At 40.0% G+C, this 16,738-nt stretch overlaps 1 protein-coding gene across 1 annotated transcript in view; it reads right to left on the bottom strand.

Annotated features, from left to right (window-relative positions):
* DOCK10 (dedicator of cytokinesis 10) overlaps positions 1-16,738 on the bottom strand; it is a 246,400-nt gene that overhangs the window by 40,333 nt on the left and 189,329 nt on the right. Inside the window, exons 25-28 of the mRNA XM_081815303.1 lie at positions 15,841-15,910; positions 12,348-12,461; positions 10,766-10,837; positions 4,896-5,042 (exon numbers count right to left, since the gene is read on the bottom strand). Coding sequence (XP_081671429.1) covers positions 4,896-5,042; positions 10,766-10,837; positions 12,348-12,461; positions 15,841-15,910 — 403 coding nt within the window. The remainder of the gene's footprint in view (positions 1-4,895; positions 5,043-10,765; positions 10,838-12,347; positions 12,462-15,840; positions 15,911-16,738) is intronic.

Below are 16,738 nucleotides of genomic sequence, written 5' to 3'. Positions count from 1 at the left end.
TATGGAAGTTTTCTTTCTTGTCTCAAGAGTTCAGGATGGTCCATTGCAAAGGCTGTGCATTTTTTGGATCTCTTCTCAATTTTACAAACAAATCTCTTTTCTCAGAAAGGACTGGACATAAAATTTTGTCATAGATAGTATATATACCAAGTGGATAGTCTCTCACTGAAATACATCTGGGCATAAAGAAGAACTATTTTCTCTAATATGTTCTTCCAATTGTTATGGAGGTCATTTCTATTTTTGTTTTGTTTTCCTTTCCCTTGTTCTTTCGTTTCTTCTGAGTGGTTTTTATGTACCTACTCATTCCTTAATGAGTTGGTGAGTTCTCTCCCTGAACCTACTCAGTTGTCACTTCCGGGGGGCTACAGTGCTTATTCTGCAGAGCAGACCTGATAGCTTTTGAAGGAGGTCAAACCCCAGCACCAGTGAATAGGGAAGATGGGGAGAAGGCTGCCTGCCCTGGGGATCTAGGAAAACCCATTTGCGGTTTCTTGAGATTGAAGAAAGACCTATGTGGTAAGTTTGTTATCCTCTTTCCAAGGGGCAGTGATGAGGAAAGGGGGTCATTCCCAGGATTTAAGATCAGCAGAATCAGCCTTCTGCTTGCAGAGAGCCCTCCTGCAGGTCAAGCTTCATCAGGTGTCTCTCCTGTCATGGGTCCATCGCTTAACTCAGGGGCAGAGGCTCTTCAGCCCATTGCTGAAGTCTGGAGGGGCCTCTCTGCTTTTGTTTAAAAATAATCTATATTAACAGTTTATATTAACAAAAAATAATTTGTAGCAAGCTTTGACGAACTATGGCCCATTGGCCCAAACTGCCTTACTGTCTATTTTTTTAAAGATTTATTTATTTATTTGAGAGAGAGAGCAAGTGGGGGGAGGGGCAGAGGGAGAGAGAGAATCTCAAGCAGACTCCCTGCTGAGCATGGAGCCAGACCCCGTGGCGGGGGGGGAGGCCTCGATCTCACCACCCATGACATCATGACCTGAACTGAAATCACGAGTCGGACACTTAACAGACTGAGCCACCCAGGTGTTCCCACTGTCTATTTTTGTAAATAAAGTTTTATTGGAACATAACCACACCCAATCATTTACATATTGTCTATGGTGAATGGTTTATGTTTTTAACATAACTATAGTGCTACAATGGCAAAGTTGAGTAGTCCTGCCTGAGACTATATGTCCTGCATAGCTAAAGATGTTTAGTATTTGGCCCTTTATGAAAAAAGTTTGCATATTCCTGAACTGGAGGATAACTTATACCCTATCAAAATTTTCTCAGTTTGGTTTAATAAACTAAAAGCCAAATATTTTAAATTATGTGCAAAAATATGTTGTTGTCATCAAAGAATATTTATTTTATTTAACCAGTTGTGAGGACAACGATAATTTTAGTCTATCATTCATTCAGTGAAGAGTATGAAACCCCAAATTGTGAAACAAATCAGATGAGAGTCCTTGCCTTTCTCTATATGTTTTACAAAACCATTGGTCCTACTAGTTCCTTTTTCATCTTGGATACTTGCGTTTGCCCCTGTGCTAGACATTAGCTTAGGTACCACCCACAGCAACTTTTGCATGGATGAGCTCCACGGAAAACACTTATTTATTAAAAATCATAGAACATTTAAGTCAAATAGAGTAAATATGAAGACCTTCCTGGTTTTTTTTTCTTTTTTTAAGATTTTATTTATTTTTTAGAGAGCGAGCGAGAGAGAAACAGCATGAGAGGGGAGAGGGTCAGAGGGAGAGGCAGGCTCCCCGCTGAGCCGGGAGCCCGATGTGGGACTCGATCCCAGGATCCTGGGATCACGACCTGAGCCGAAGGCAGACGCCCAACCATCTGAGCCACCCAGGTGCCCCGAAGACCTTCCTGTTTTCAGAGATTCACTTATCTACCTTCTTGTGATGTTTACAGAGAAGTATCGCAGATGTTTCTTTAAACGTATTTTACTACACGAAGACTGTCTCCTATATTAGATGATTTCCAAATGTTGTCCAAAGCTAACTGAAATAAAGTGATTAGTCAGGCACATGTGTCAAAAGATATGTCTGTCTAAGCAGGAAAATACAAATCACACTGAACTTTCCTTTGCTTATCTCCCTGGTATTATGCCTGCATAAGAAGAGTACCTAGATGGATTCGCTCAGGGAACTGGAGTTGTGACCCAGATTGGCAGTAAAAAGAAAAAAGACAAAAACTCCATAGGTATTCATGGATCCATTTGTATCCTATCTACTTCCAGGAGAGAATAGTAAGAGAAAGGCACAAGGTTTTGGCTTAGTTGCTACAAAAATATTACTTTCCCATAATATGATACGAAGGAGGGCACATTCTCACCTAGGACATTTTTATATGCCCACATCAGAGATACTGCTCTCTCCATTCTTGGAAAACAGTCTTGGCACAACTATGGTGTGAAAATTATATTTCAATTGTGAAATTTCAAAGCCAGTTCATTCACAGTATTTGATTACTAATGTAGAATTTAATAACCAAAAGAGGCAAAAGTCATTTGAAGCCCGAATTGAGCAAATAACCATTATCAGATTTCTGGGAATATAAGATATTTATAATGCCAATAGCAGGAGTGGGCAATGTTGAGCAGCTGAAAGCTCAAAGTTCATCAATTCACAGGCGTTGTGCCAAATGACTACATTCAACTCTACACTTTAATCACTCTCTCTCCTTTTCCCTTTTCTTCTCCTAGTTCAAAAGGTTCATCTAATGATCTTTACAAAAAGCTCAAAAAAGTTTTCTGGGTCAAATAGATGCCATTAAAACTAAAATTTGAAAACCATGCCTGGCAGAAGATTACAGGAAAAGGGAGGGAAAACAGAATGAGAAGAAATTAGAGAGGGGGACAAACCACAAGAGACTCTTAACTATGGGAAAGAAACTGAGGGTTGCTGGAGGGGAGATGGGTGGGGGGATGGGGTAACTGGGGGATGGGCATTAAGGAGGGCACGTGATGTGATGAGCACTGGGTGTTAAATGCAACTGATGAAATACTGAACTCTACATCTGAAATTAATGACCTACCATATGTTGGCTACTTGAATTTAAATTAAAAAAAAAAAAAGACAACCATGCTTGTAGGATGGACTTTTATAATATACAATATATTAAACTGTTTCCTGGAATGAGTATTACTTTCGATTTGCAGTCCACGTAATCTATATAATCTTACAGACTTTTAAGACTGTAGACTTATAGACTATATTTGTTTATCTATTGTCAGTCCATGCTTTTTACCCACAAATGTCACAAAACCACTGTTACCACCATTAGCTCTCTACTCCATCCTGTCCTTTTCAATCTTGGACATTTTTTACTTGCCCCCAAGTGAGACATTAGTTTATGTACCAAAAGAAGCAACTTTTGTATAAATGAGCCCCAAAGGAAACACATTTATTCCAACAAATGTAGAGCATAAAAACCTAGGAAGGTAGATAAAATTCTTTTCTCTTTTTAAAAGACTTGCTTGTTCGTCATTCTTTGCAATTTAGGGAAGAATATTGCAGATGTGTCTTAAACATAATTTGCTTACAAATTGGACAGTTTATCATTTTTTCCAAATTTTCTCTTCTATCAAACACTTCAAGTAAACTACTAGCATAGTAATAAACTTTATTCCCACAGGTCTTAAAATGTGGTAGAAAACTAGAGTAATTTTTTCTTCTTTACCCTCTTCATCACTAACTCTGACCATCCCTTTTTCCTTCTGAAAGCAAGAAAAAAGCAAAAAGAAGAGGCAAAATAGTGAAGAAAAACAGTGAATTTAAGAGGAGACCACATGTAGTGTATAATTTGAAATGATGTTTAATACATTAAAAATGGATTTAACTGGGTTAAAACTCACCAAAGATAATTTGGACTAATTTTATATCTACCTCCATGGCCTCTTAGCTTTCTTTATATAGTTAGTATTTATTTATAAATTCTTACACTTATCCGGTATGTTCTGGCGTGTATCATAAAGATACAAGAAAAGTGGCTTCATCAAAGTTACAATAGTCAATAGCTGGGCAAAAGAAGGAATAGAAGAAAAACATTTTCTAGTTGGATGTATTTTTTTTTAAAGATTTTATTTATTTAAGAGAGAGAGAGCAGAGCGAGAGAAGGAGCACGAGCGAGGGGGGAGGAGGGGCAGAGAGAAAGGGAGAGGGAGACACAGGCTCCACGACGCAGGGTTTGATCCCAGGACCTTCGGATCATGACCTGAACTGAAGGCAGATGTTTAACAGACTGAGCCACCCAGGCGCTCCTTTCTAGTTGGATGTATTATCTGTTAAATGATACACCATCATTCTACATTAGCTTTGTTTTTGTTTTTTTTTTGACTAAGCATATATTTTTCTTCTCAATTCTATCTTTAATGCAAAGAAACATAACTATATTACTATATGTGTGTGTGTATAGAGTTTAATAAGTAGTTTCTCAATACTTTAATTGATCGTTTTTAAAACGTGATTAGTGCATAACAAAAATGCCAAATTACCAAAAGTTCCCAGAGTGGTTATTTGACATCATTGTTGGAGCTATAGCCAATCCAGAACACCACTTCAAGGGCAGAAATGCCCCAAATCATACGCCACAGTGCAGCTTTTCCTTTAAAAACCTCATTTTTCTCTTTAAGAATGTTTAGAAATACTATGATTTGACAATAGTCAAATGGATACTTTTATTAAAACTTGGTTTTTGTTCTAGGTGACTCCAAATGGGAAAAAAAAAATTAAAAAGTATGATGCATCAATAGAAGTATTCACCTAATAGTGCTCGTTTTGACTCTTTATCATAAATGGAGATGTGAATTGATTAACCTTTAGAGTAGCTCACATCCAAGATCATGAAGGCATGAACGGAACTGCAAACTTTTAGAACTGTACCTTAAGAAATCTGGCAACGCTGTGATTTGCCCTTCTTGTTTCTTCAAGGGCATCCTTGTATTTCCAAGTCACGTGATCGCATAGGACCATGACAAGATTGTCCAACTCATTCTGGTAAGATTCAGGAAATCTTTGAGCCCGAGAAAGCTAAGGAAAGAATGGATCATTTCTTTATAATGTGACATGTGAAATCGTAAGCCTGGAAAAAAAAAGAAACTGAAAGACTGCATTTTGTATATCATCAAACAAAAAGAGTCCTTTTGGAAACCTGAAAGCGATAATGAAATAGAAACCCTTTTAATGTCAAGATCATGATTTCCACCATTTTCATTTTATGTTTCCTTCTATTTTGGCCAATGATCTTTTTTCACTTTTTCATTAAAAAGTAAAATACATATTAATTGCAAACTATTCAAACAGTGTGGAAGTGTAACATGTTCTATGACATCTCACATATTAATTCCCCCTTCCCTCTTAAAAAATAATTATAATGAATATTATTCTAGATTTATGTTGACACAGTTCTCTATTTAATTTAAAATCGATTATTTTGATTTTTTAAGACTAGGCATCCCCCAACTATATGACATCAATGAATGAGTAACTGAATGAATACAGATGTTGGCTTGAAATGTTCTCTAATAAGTTCCAGGTGGTCTTTTCTGAAAAATTGATTTCAGCTTTATTGAGGTATAATTGACATATAAAAGTATGAGAAAGTTAAAGTGTACATTGTGTGTTTTTTAAAAGATTTTATTTATTTATTTGAGAGAGAGAGCGAGTGAGTGAGAGCATGAGCACAGAGCGAGAGGGGGAGAGGGAGAAGCAGACTCCCCGCTGAGCAGGGAGACGCAGGGCTCGATCCCAGGACCCTGAGATCATGACCTAAGCCGAAGGCAGGCGGCTTAACCCACTGAGCCACCCAGGTGCCCCTATATTATGGTGTTTTGAGACATATGTACATTGTGAGAGATTCCTTCCATCTAGTTAATTAACGTATCCATCATCTCACATATTTATCTTTATTTTTTTGTGTGAGAACATTTAAGTTTTACTCTGTTAGCAAATTTCAATCATACGACACACTGTAATCACTGTGTTTTACATCAGATGCTCAGCCCTTATTCATCTTGTAGCTGCAAGTTTGTACAAGCTGATCCTAACCTCACAGTCCCACCATATGCAGCAGCAGGCCAGTGGGACCTCAGTCAAGAGATGTGCCACCAGATACATGCATGGACCTAAACTCTCTGGGTCCCCAAAGACCACCCTCAGGTCCAGGAATCTACTCCTCCTGTTGGACCTCCTGCACAGGAGGGGAAAGTTTCAGCAGCTAAGTCTTCCCATCTATCTGTAGTTCATGAATTTACCCAGACCTTCGCACGAGGTAGGCAAGTTTGATTCATCTTTACAAGTTGGCTTTAAAATTTAATTTAAAATTTCACGATAGAAACACAAAATTTAGAGATCGACTGAACTATATGTTTCTAAAATTCTCTGCACCCAGCCTTCCATGCTGCAAGAATAAAAACTACGGAGGATGAAGTTACAGGAATCACTTAGAACAAACAGCGGTTCCACCGTGGGATGCTGCTGTGGGTTAGCACTGGCTTTTTTCTTTTCTTTTTTTTTTTAACTAAGTCCAGGCCCTCAGGTGCTTCTGTGCACTGGATTTTTTTAAGTCAATTTACCAGGACATTGCTATATAGATCTTTTGGGATATTATGATTACCTTCCATGTATACTTAACAGTGTGGAAATTAAATTCACAACAAATAAACCTAAGTGATTTAATCACATGCATCATCTATCATTCTGCTCCATATACTTTGGGAAACAAGGGTAAACAATTCACCTACATGAAAGCAACATTCACTTTTTAAATAATCAAAGCACATTTGTAGATTTCCTCTTTTCCTTTTGTTTATCTTCTGAGATGCATGAAACTGACCAGCACCGACATTTTCTTCACACGAGGACACGTGTTGACAACTTGGGCTTTGAGACTCCCTCTGTTTCTCTCTCTTTTGGTCTTCTTCTCAAACTCCCCTTATGGCTTACTCCCACTCTTAACCCAAAGATGCTCTGACTCATTAATACACGAGTAGTATTTTCAACTGTTCTCCAGAAGTATATCCCAAAGGCTCGAGGTGGGAGAATTTCTGCTCCAGTGATTGTGGATTTCTGTCTCAAGACAGAGGAAGAAAGGGGGCAAGGGTTGGCATAGTCTGATCTCAGGCAAAAGAGCCAGAACAGGTTGGAAGAATCTGGGCTATTATACCATGTATGTCGTCAGGAGCAGGCGTAGAATGCATGGGCTGACGTTCAGGAATTTGGCAGTTTTTTAGGAACAAGAGGCTGATGGGAAACAAAAGGTTAGCCAGTACAATGAACTTATTGCTACTAGAGATGAGTGCGGAGAAGGCATCAAGCAGTTCCTAGTAAACAGAAGCTCGCCTTGGTCAAGACAGCCGGGGTCATGTGGAGGTGCTATCTGCCTCTCAGGGGATTTAACCAGACATGTTTTCTTACCTCCTCTAAACTACCACATTCCATGATGACAAAAACTGTTTTAATGGTGGGGAAAGCCATCCACTTCACAATTGAAAAAAAAAAAAAAGAAAAGAAAATGCAGAAAAACTTGAGAGGTATTTATTGTGAATGCTTTTGAGTCAAATGATGGTGTCAGGACTTTCTTACTCTGATGCATGGAGATGGTTAGAAAACTGGAGGGTGTTGGGCCCCTGGAAGGAAACTGGAGTGTGGGGTTGCCTATGAAGGGGACAGTGAGAAGGCAACTGGAATCTATGAAGATAAATGGTTAGACGCAAAGACGTGGCCCATAATGAGTTCCTTTATTCTTAACTGTTCACAAGGGCGTCTGTGACCTATTTGAGCAGGTATGTACTGGTGGGAATGAAAGGATTTTAGTCCAACCCATTCTTTTTACAGATGAGAAAATAGGCTCTGAGATATTAAATGTCTTTTTTTTAAATCATCTAACAAGTTAGTGGTAAGGCAAGGATTAGAGTGGTGAAGTTACCTAACTCCAACACAGCTTAAAAACAGAGAGATAGGAATCATTCTTATCTTCACATTAGATTTTCTCTTCCTTCCAGACAGGAGGTTTTTATCTCTGGAAGAAGGAGGGCAGACACAGCTAAAAAGCAAATATAAGACCTAAGAGTTAAGTTAGGGAGTTCCAGAGATGATTAAATGTCCAGCCAAGGGAGATCTGTTATGCTTGGGTCAAGCCATGGCTGGAGAGACTGTGGTGTGGAGGCATGGCTGGGGACATCTGGGTGGATGACCTCAGCATGGTGGCTCTGCACACTTCCCCGAGCCCTCAGCACTGGTAGAAGGGCCCTACTCCTCCCTACTAGGAGATCACATTTCTCCCAGGTGGGAGACCCTGCAAAAACCTTTCCCTGCAAGGCAGTAGGCAAATCCTTCAGGAGATGTCCCTCCTCCTTCCCCCGGAGCTCAGGTCAATAACTGGGGTTAAGTCCCGGCTTAACCCAGCTATAAACCTGCTGTGCCTAAGAAGATAAGACAGAGAGTATACCCCAAGGAGCTGTAAGAGCTGGCCTGTGCCAAGCAGGAGCCATGGCAGTTCCTTTGAGATTGAATGTTGAATGTGTTTTGATCAAGGGGGCCAGAAAGGAGAGTGAAGAAGTTAAAACTCATTGACATGGGGGCACTTTATCAGGACTTGGGATGAAATAATCCCGTTCATTGTTAGGATGGCTCTTAGAACCTGGAGATAGCACATTCCAAGCAAAGGAAAACGAGAATGCTTGAGGTGCCCTGGCAGATGACAGAGGAAGTAATAAAGAGGCCAGAGGAAAGTGGATATGTAGGAATGCATATATTGGGATCAGAAGACCCACTGGAGGATCAGGTTCTACGGGAAGGTCCGGGAGACACACCATCCAAACCAAAGCCATCAAGAAGGTGCTGGGACCTTCAGAAGTTCAGTGGTCTCCCGTCTGAAGGTGAGATGGGCAGTCACAGTGCTGGCTCGCTAACAGCCATGCAGATAATCTTCACCAAAATAACAGAGGCCACGTGATGGTACTTAAACTCCAGGAGCCAGAGGGCTGTGATTATCCTAACAGATGGCAAGGCTGGAGGACAGCCAAGGGGGCTAGACTCTCAGGGAGTTGTACAGCTAGTTAATAATGTGGGGGGGGGGGCATCCCTATGGGAAAAACAGACAGCAACCAACAATGACAATGTTTAACCCACCAAGAGGGCAAGAATGGACTATCAGAAGATGAGGACGTTTGCTCCAAAAAATATTCACGATGCCTTTCTCTGTTCCTGGACCTGAGTCAATTTTCAGATCTGGTACACACTGATTGAAGAAGAGACAAAGTCTCTAAAAGACACCCCCTGCAATACTTCAGTAAGTATATACTGTAATGATTCTGTCAGTCCTTCTACAAAGGACCCTATAGCCATTTACTCAGGTGACCACACTAGGGAGAGGGGATTACTCATATATTTCAAGCACTATTAAACACAAGATCTGAGTTGATATTGATATCTGAAGGCCAAAAGAATCATCACATTCACCCTGTTAGAGTGAGAACTTATAGGGATCAATAAGAGTCCTGACTAAAATTCTGTTAATAGTGGGTCCGCTGTTTTCAAAGATCCACCCAACAGTCATTTACCTGGTGCAAATATATAATTATACATTATGCATTGACGTAATTAGCATTTAGAGTAGGCTTACACTGGATGTTTGGCCTGTGGAGCTTTCCTAGTGTAAAAGGCCAAGTGGAAATGTCTGACACTGCCCCTTCCTGACCAACAGTGTAAATGAAGATGATATCAATATTCACCACCATCCCCACCCCAAGCAATATTCTGATTTACTCTCTTGGTGGCAGAGGGGTAGAGTCAGAGGTTTCCCCTTGGTCTTACCCACTATGGGAGTTCAGAGAAATCTCTGTGGAGCTCAGGTGGTCAATCCACTTGAGTCTTTCTTGATCCTCCTTACCCAGTCGTAACTACGAATGGTCTGAGTAGAGTGTGATTATCAGAGGCTGAGATCACTCTAGACCACTCTGATTGAGGGCTGGGTCACACCACAGTGTGGTAAGTCACCAAGACCTTCAGAGCTGCTGGCTGAGGGTGAGAGGAATCAAAAATGGACAGTAGAGGAGGGAGATGATGAGATCAGGTAGGGCCCTGAGACATACTACCATGACAGGAGTTATAGGTAATTCCATTAGCCTCCCTCTTGTCAATTTCCTTTCAGGAAGAGAGGCCCATGGGAACTGTGGAAGAGCAGGTTCAGGAAGTTGTGTGACATGTTGTCCAAACCATGGACTGTGGCAGCCATGGATGTGCACAGCTCAGATGTTCCTTCAAAACAAAAATCTACTGGGAAGAACATAAATAGTTGCTAAACTTTTGGGATCCTCTCAAGTGTTCATGCCAAGGCCACACTCTCCCGAGGCTGCTCCAAGTTAATAACTGAGCTTGCAGAGACACCAGAACCAGCCCATCTGTCCCATGCAGGACTTCTAACAAACATTCTCTGCTCTCAGATTGCCCACTGGCCCAGCCAAAATCTTCCCACTGCAGAGAGATTTTTCGCCAAACCTCCATCCTTCCTTCCCCATCTCCTTCCACAGATGTCAAAATTTCCTGGTCCTCTTGTCCTTCCCTCTCATCATTTTGCACTTCTAATTTTGTCCTGCCTCCTGAAGGACCTGTACTGACACACAATCATTTCTCCCACTTAAAAAGCAATTAACATAAACTGCTAAGGTTTATGAAGTAAATAAAAATGGAACTAATGAGAGCGTATTCATCAGCACAATTGTTGGATAATATTGTATTACCTATAATCTTACCTGAATTTTATTTGTGTCAATCAAGTGCTGGGCCATTGATTTTAGGATAATTGCAAAGAAGAACCAGGAGTGCTATTAGAAAAAGACAGTAAGAAATTTATTTAATGAATTATGAAATAATGATGATTCTGTGCTCTACAATATGTAATTTTATAAAATCTTGATTTTAAAATGTATTCTTTGAAATGGATGGCCCAACTGCACACACATGACTGTCCAGCTTGCACAAATGGACTTGGCTCCAGCCACACGGGCCTCTCTGCTGTCCCTCTGACACTCCAGGCATGCTGCTGCCTTGTGATTTTATATATGTCTCCCCTTTACCTTTACTGTTCTCCAAGCATTCACATGACCAGCTCCCCCTCTTTCTTTGCATCTTTTGCTCAAGGATTACCTTCTCCATGAGCTCTATCCTGACCATTCTATTTAAACTGCAAACCTCACTCTGTACCCCCAGTGCTCCCTGTTCCTCTTACTGGCTCAACATTTTATTTTCCCATAGCACTTCTTACTTTCTAATACACAATTTCATTAATTTTGTTATTATGTCTGTAGTTTATTGTTTTTATCCCCCAGTAGAATGCAAGCTTCCCAAGGGCAGAGATCTTTATTCTATTCTCTGATGCCTGCCAAATGCTGGGGTTGGTGCCTGTCCCATGGGGGGTGCTTGGAACATTTTTGTTGCATGAACAGAATGAATATACTCATAAGACTAATTTAAACAAACTGCTCAGCCTAGAATAACTTGAGTTTAGGGAACTCATGTTGATGCTTACTGATCCCGCCCTCTCTTTCCAGCTACATACTAATCAATCATCCATCTGTCAAGTCATGATAGATAATTAATTTAGCTAGGGACTAAGTCCGTTCTTCTATAATAATTTAGAGTTATCTCTTTATAAGCTTCTCACCATCTCTTCTTTATGTACCTACAAATGCATGTGTTTCAACTTTCTGTGGTCAAACCGTGGTTGTTTTGTCTGCTTCCTTTCTGTTGTCAGTATATTCATTAATACATCATTAATCCTTTTGTTGGTACATTTCTTCTTATCATGCCTAAAAGTCCCCAAAACTTTATTTTTGCTACAGTTAACACTTTTGAGTGTTTCAGATGATTCTTTTTTTTTTTTTTTAAGATTTTATTTATTTATTTGTCAGAGAGAGACACAGCGAGAGAGGGAACACAAGCAGGGGGATGGGAGAGGGAGAAGCAGGCTTCCCGCCGAGCAGGGAGCCCGATGCAGGGCTCGATCCCAGGACCCTGGGATCATGACCTGAGCCGAAGGCAGACGCTTAACAACTGAGCCACCCTGGTGCCCCTGGTTGATTCTTAATAGTTACTCATTCTGTATTTAGGTCAAAAGACTCCACTTGGGTCCATTCTATATCTTCTGTTCTTTTGACACAGATCTCTTTTGCTTAATGTTTTTATATACTACAATTTCAATACAGCTTATGACGCTTATGCTAGAAACTACAGGAGAAATGATCTATGGAAATCAATGAGTCTTACTGCCTTTCCAGGGGTGAGATCAAGCAATCCCTCGGGCCAGCAGTTGAAGGATTGTTTTAAATTCTTTACCTTCAGGACATGCTTTACTGTTGTTGAGTCATTTGATTTCAAAAGACCAGTCACATTTTTAGCCAGTTCCTCATGTATTGTTCTCTCCTTGCATGCCGTGGTCTTGAACACGAACTGAAGAAAATCCAGAAAGTGAAAAAAGTTAAAGGCTTAAAAAAACAACAACAAAGCCTCAAAAATTATGTTACACAAATAACTCATGTCTCAAAATTATCTGCTCATGCCAGATTTTGTCATGAAATCAATGAAGGCCCAATGATAAGAGTAGTACACAACTGTTCCTATTTAGGGCTTTGCACAGAGAGGGCTCGGCTCACCTAAGCTCTCCTTGAAACTCTCTTTGTAGAAATCAAAAGAAAGAGTCAGAGAGCAATTTAGCAGGTTCAAGGAAACATGGAGGGCTTTGACCCACCTACTTAGGACACATTTCCCCTTCTCCTTCCTTCCACTGGTAACAGGTGACATGGTAGCATTTCTTCATCCTGAAAGGGTAGAGCACCCACTCAAATAGCCAAGTGGGGAAGCAGGTGCCTTCCAGAGGCCAGTAGGTGAGCTCCCCACACGCCCGGTTTCTATCACCTCATGCTTAGACACAGCTATCAGAGAGTCCATGAACATTGGCCATCAGTAAGATAACAAATGCTGCTCACATTTTTTTCTCTCAGAAGACTGGTTTTGGTGTGCCTTTCCGAATGCATGTAATGGTTTCAATTTTCAGTATTCCTTCATAGATTTTAAGGATATCAATACCCATTTATGCACATATTTTAAATACAAAATGCTTATCCCTGGATTATACTATTTTACTTCATGAGTTGGGTTTGCCTCAAGGAAGGCCATTTCTTCATAATTTTCACCACCCAGACTTCATATAATCAAGAGTGAAGGCAGGCAAGAAACTCAAAGCAGAGGCTCATTCACATTTGGATCTATATAATTGTTTCTTTGGACTTTGCAACTCATGAACACCTAAGTTGCTCTGATGGAGCCTGACTTCTCCAAGCTCATCCCAGAGGAGAAAGACAAAGCTAAGAGATGGCCCAAATCAAGAGTAATATGACGTTTTTTTCCCTCATGAATTGTGACTCATGCGAGGGTAATATCATCACCAACTACCTAGTCCCATGCACAGTTATTTAGCCCCAGTAGCATTACAACTGGCTCTGAGATATTCTTATTTTAAAATTTTGGCCTGGAACGTGACAGGAACATGTCAATGCCATGAATTGCTGTAAACCACGGCATTTAAATAGATCAACTAGAGACACACATCTTTGCAAAAGACATGGTGTATGTGTGCGGTTTGGATATTGTAAATGGGGTGAGTTAGCAGCATTTAGCACCACTGAACTTGAAATGGTGTTTAGCTTGCTTCTGAATATACATAAACTCCACTGAATATATCACATCTTTTAAGAACATCAAAGCATATACTGGTACCAGACCATCAGTTTTAATTATACACTTAGTTATGGGGCTTAATATCTATCCACATGTTAAAAAATACTTCTTCCTACAGGGAATAAAAAAAATCAGGCTCGTTGGTCAAGGTCAGGGTGTCAATAACGTACTGCAATAGGAGTCCAATCACAGAATCATAGGTTCACAATCATGTTCATCAGGTCCATCCCTTCACAGAGGAGAAAAAATGAGGTCTAGAGAGGCTGATTGCTCAGGTTAACTATTTAGCCTTGACTAGAATCTAATTTCCCACTTGCTAGTTTAGTGTTCTTTCTGGAGTAAAATTCCAGTTGATAATATTTATTAGGATGTGTCCACTTTAGATATGTGAAAATATTTTTATGAAACATCTTTCGGAACTGTTACAAGCTTGAAATCCCACTTAGGTGTATATTTCTGGATTTTACCCACTTCAAAGCAAACTAAATAAGCAATCTCTTACACAGCAAAATCAAATGGTCTCATCAGGAGATTTCAAACATCCTGGTTAAAAATAAAGACCATGCCAGGATACATTCCAATACACCTTTTCAAGAACATCACAGAATGAGCCTGAGAGCTGATTTAAGATTCTCATAAGGAACTTTCTTTGGCTGTCACAAAAGTAGTCACAGCATAAGTGGGTTCTTAATGTAATCTTTAATGATTCCATTGGAATGAGGTAAATACTTGTGTTGAAATGAAGATGCCTTTGTGTAATATGGACTGGGGAATTGTTTTCTTCTTAGCCCCTTTGGTGATTGAAATGGAAAACTTGGTTAAGCATTGAAAGAAAGTTCTGTGGATGATTCTGTTGAATGTAAATTCATCAGTACTGGATTAAAGTATGCTACCGCTCTGTCTTAAACAGACAGCAAACTAAACAAGCATTTGTAGGTCAACTGTCTTTCTGCAACTGAAATGTAGATCTCGTTGGGTAAAATTATACCATAGGGAAATTATTGTGAAATAACTGCCTATTTTTGGCATATGGGCTATTTTAAGGAAGGGCACATGCTCATACTTGGGTATTTGGGAAGATACCTAACATTTCAGGCAGTTAGAAACTATGCAGATATAAAACCATAATGTAAAAAATCCCTCAGAGGGATTCACTCCAGAATGAAATTTCATAGGAAGCTTTGTTTTCTTTTCTTTTTTTTTTTTTACTCATTTCTAGCACAAAAAAGCCCCAAAATTCTTTTCTAGTCACCTTTCTAGACATCTAAATCATAGGAGTATATGTCTATTCGTATAGATTAATGGAATAAATTCTTTCAATTAAAAAAGTTCTGTGTCTCACAATGGTTTAATCTATACATAAAAAAAAAGAAATTGAGCTCCTCTATGCATTATAAAGTAATGCAAGTTACTCTCGTTTATCTCTGGATGGATTCTTTCTTTTCATTCAAGAAGATGACATTTAGGCAGGAACTCTAATGTGCAAACATCATCACAAGTTCACTGGCATTAATTCATAGGCCAACTGGAAATGAGAATATGAACATGTCTGAGTGAACGCTTGGCGAAGGACACTGGAAGAAGCAGTGCACAGGGATGGAATGGGCTAGTGGATCATGCCCGAGGATAAAGGACTTAACATACCAGAAGCAGGTACAAATATACAGTAACTGGGAAAATGAAATAATGCCTGAGAAAACAATAAAAAGAGCTAAGAAAACATTGCAGAAGAAACACAGAGCATTCAACAAACCAACAAGAAAAATATTCCATAACTTTACACAGGAATTGCATTTATTTGTAATGTGGACTTCAAGAGGGTAATACTTTCATTTTTTCTTCTCTTTCTTTGTTCTTTCTCCCCATATAAATATTCATTTGCACAGGTACATGTTATTACACATTTAAACAATATGTCTTGACCATCAAAGCAAAGAGATGGAATTATAAATAGCTAGGGGGAATGCTTGATATTACCATGGTGAGCCCCATCCAGCTAAAGGGAGAAACGTCCCACTTATTGCAGACAGGAAATGAGACAAACCACACAGCACAAGGGGATATGCCCAGGGTCCAAGTGGCGATTTTATACCTTAATGTACGACTGGACAGAGTGGTCCAGCTGCTCCTCATGGCACTTGGCCACAATGTCGGTCAGAACCCTGGAAAAAAAAAACTGTTCAGTGGCCTTTCTGGAGAAGGCAGGAAAATATCACTTGGTTGGGCACTGGAGTTTTTCATAAACTGGGTGTTTAATAGGTACTGAATGAATGCATGAACCAATTTCAGACTGCCCCCCCCTTTTGATCCCCAATATCCATATCACCTGTTAACCATCTCCAGCGTTGAAATCTCTAAACACTAAGATACAAGGAATATCTATGGCTTCAAAATCACACCGGAGACTGTTATGGCTTGCATGTTTGCTGACACTGTCTTCTTGGAAAAAGGATCATTTTTGGTACCTGATTAAAATTGAAGACCTTTAACCTCTAATTATCATAGTCCATTTAAAGAGGGCTTCCCTTCCAACGTGGAGGCACGACATATGCTTTTGTAAAGAGCCATTAGGTTAGGATTCAGGGTTTTGTTTTTTATTTCCCTCCTTAGCTGGTGAAGTGTTTCTAGCAGCAGTGGTCGTACTATTTCCACATTAATACGTCCTGTTGCTCCATGGTTGTAGTGTTTTGGAATGTCTTGCAATTTCAGCAGATCTATCCGCTGAAATAGTTCGGAGTCTTGTTCACAAAGACCCATATATAAACGCTGAAAAGAGCCTCAGTTGAAGTCACAGTTGGGGACTTTTAATCTGGGCCCAGAACTGGCTGCGGTGGGACTGTTAGACATACTTTAATTTTCCAGAGCTTCAGGGTGCTACTTTAAAAACAAGGCTGGGGCGCCTGGGTGGCTCAGTTGGTTAAGCGACTGCCTTCGGCTCAGGTCGTGATCCTGGAGTCCTGGGATCGAGTCCCGCATCGGGCTCCCTGCTC

The sequence above is a fragment of the Leptonychotes weddellii genome, chromosome 3, assembly GCF_054177405.1.
Source record: "Leptonychotes weddellii isolate Sample4059 chromosome 3, ASM5417740v2, whole genome shotgun sequence".
Lineage (NCBI taxonomy): Eukaryota > Metazoa > Chordata > Mammalia > Carnivora > Phocidae > Leptonychotes > Leptonychotes weddellii.
The sequence above is the reverse complement of the archived record's forward strand: the minus strand, read 5'-3'. Positions and strand labels throughout refer to the sequence as shown.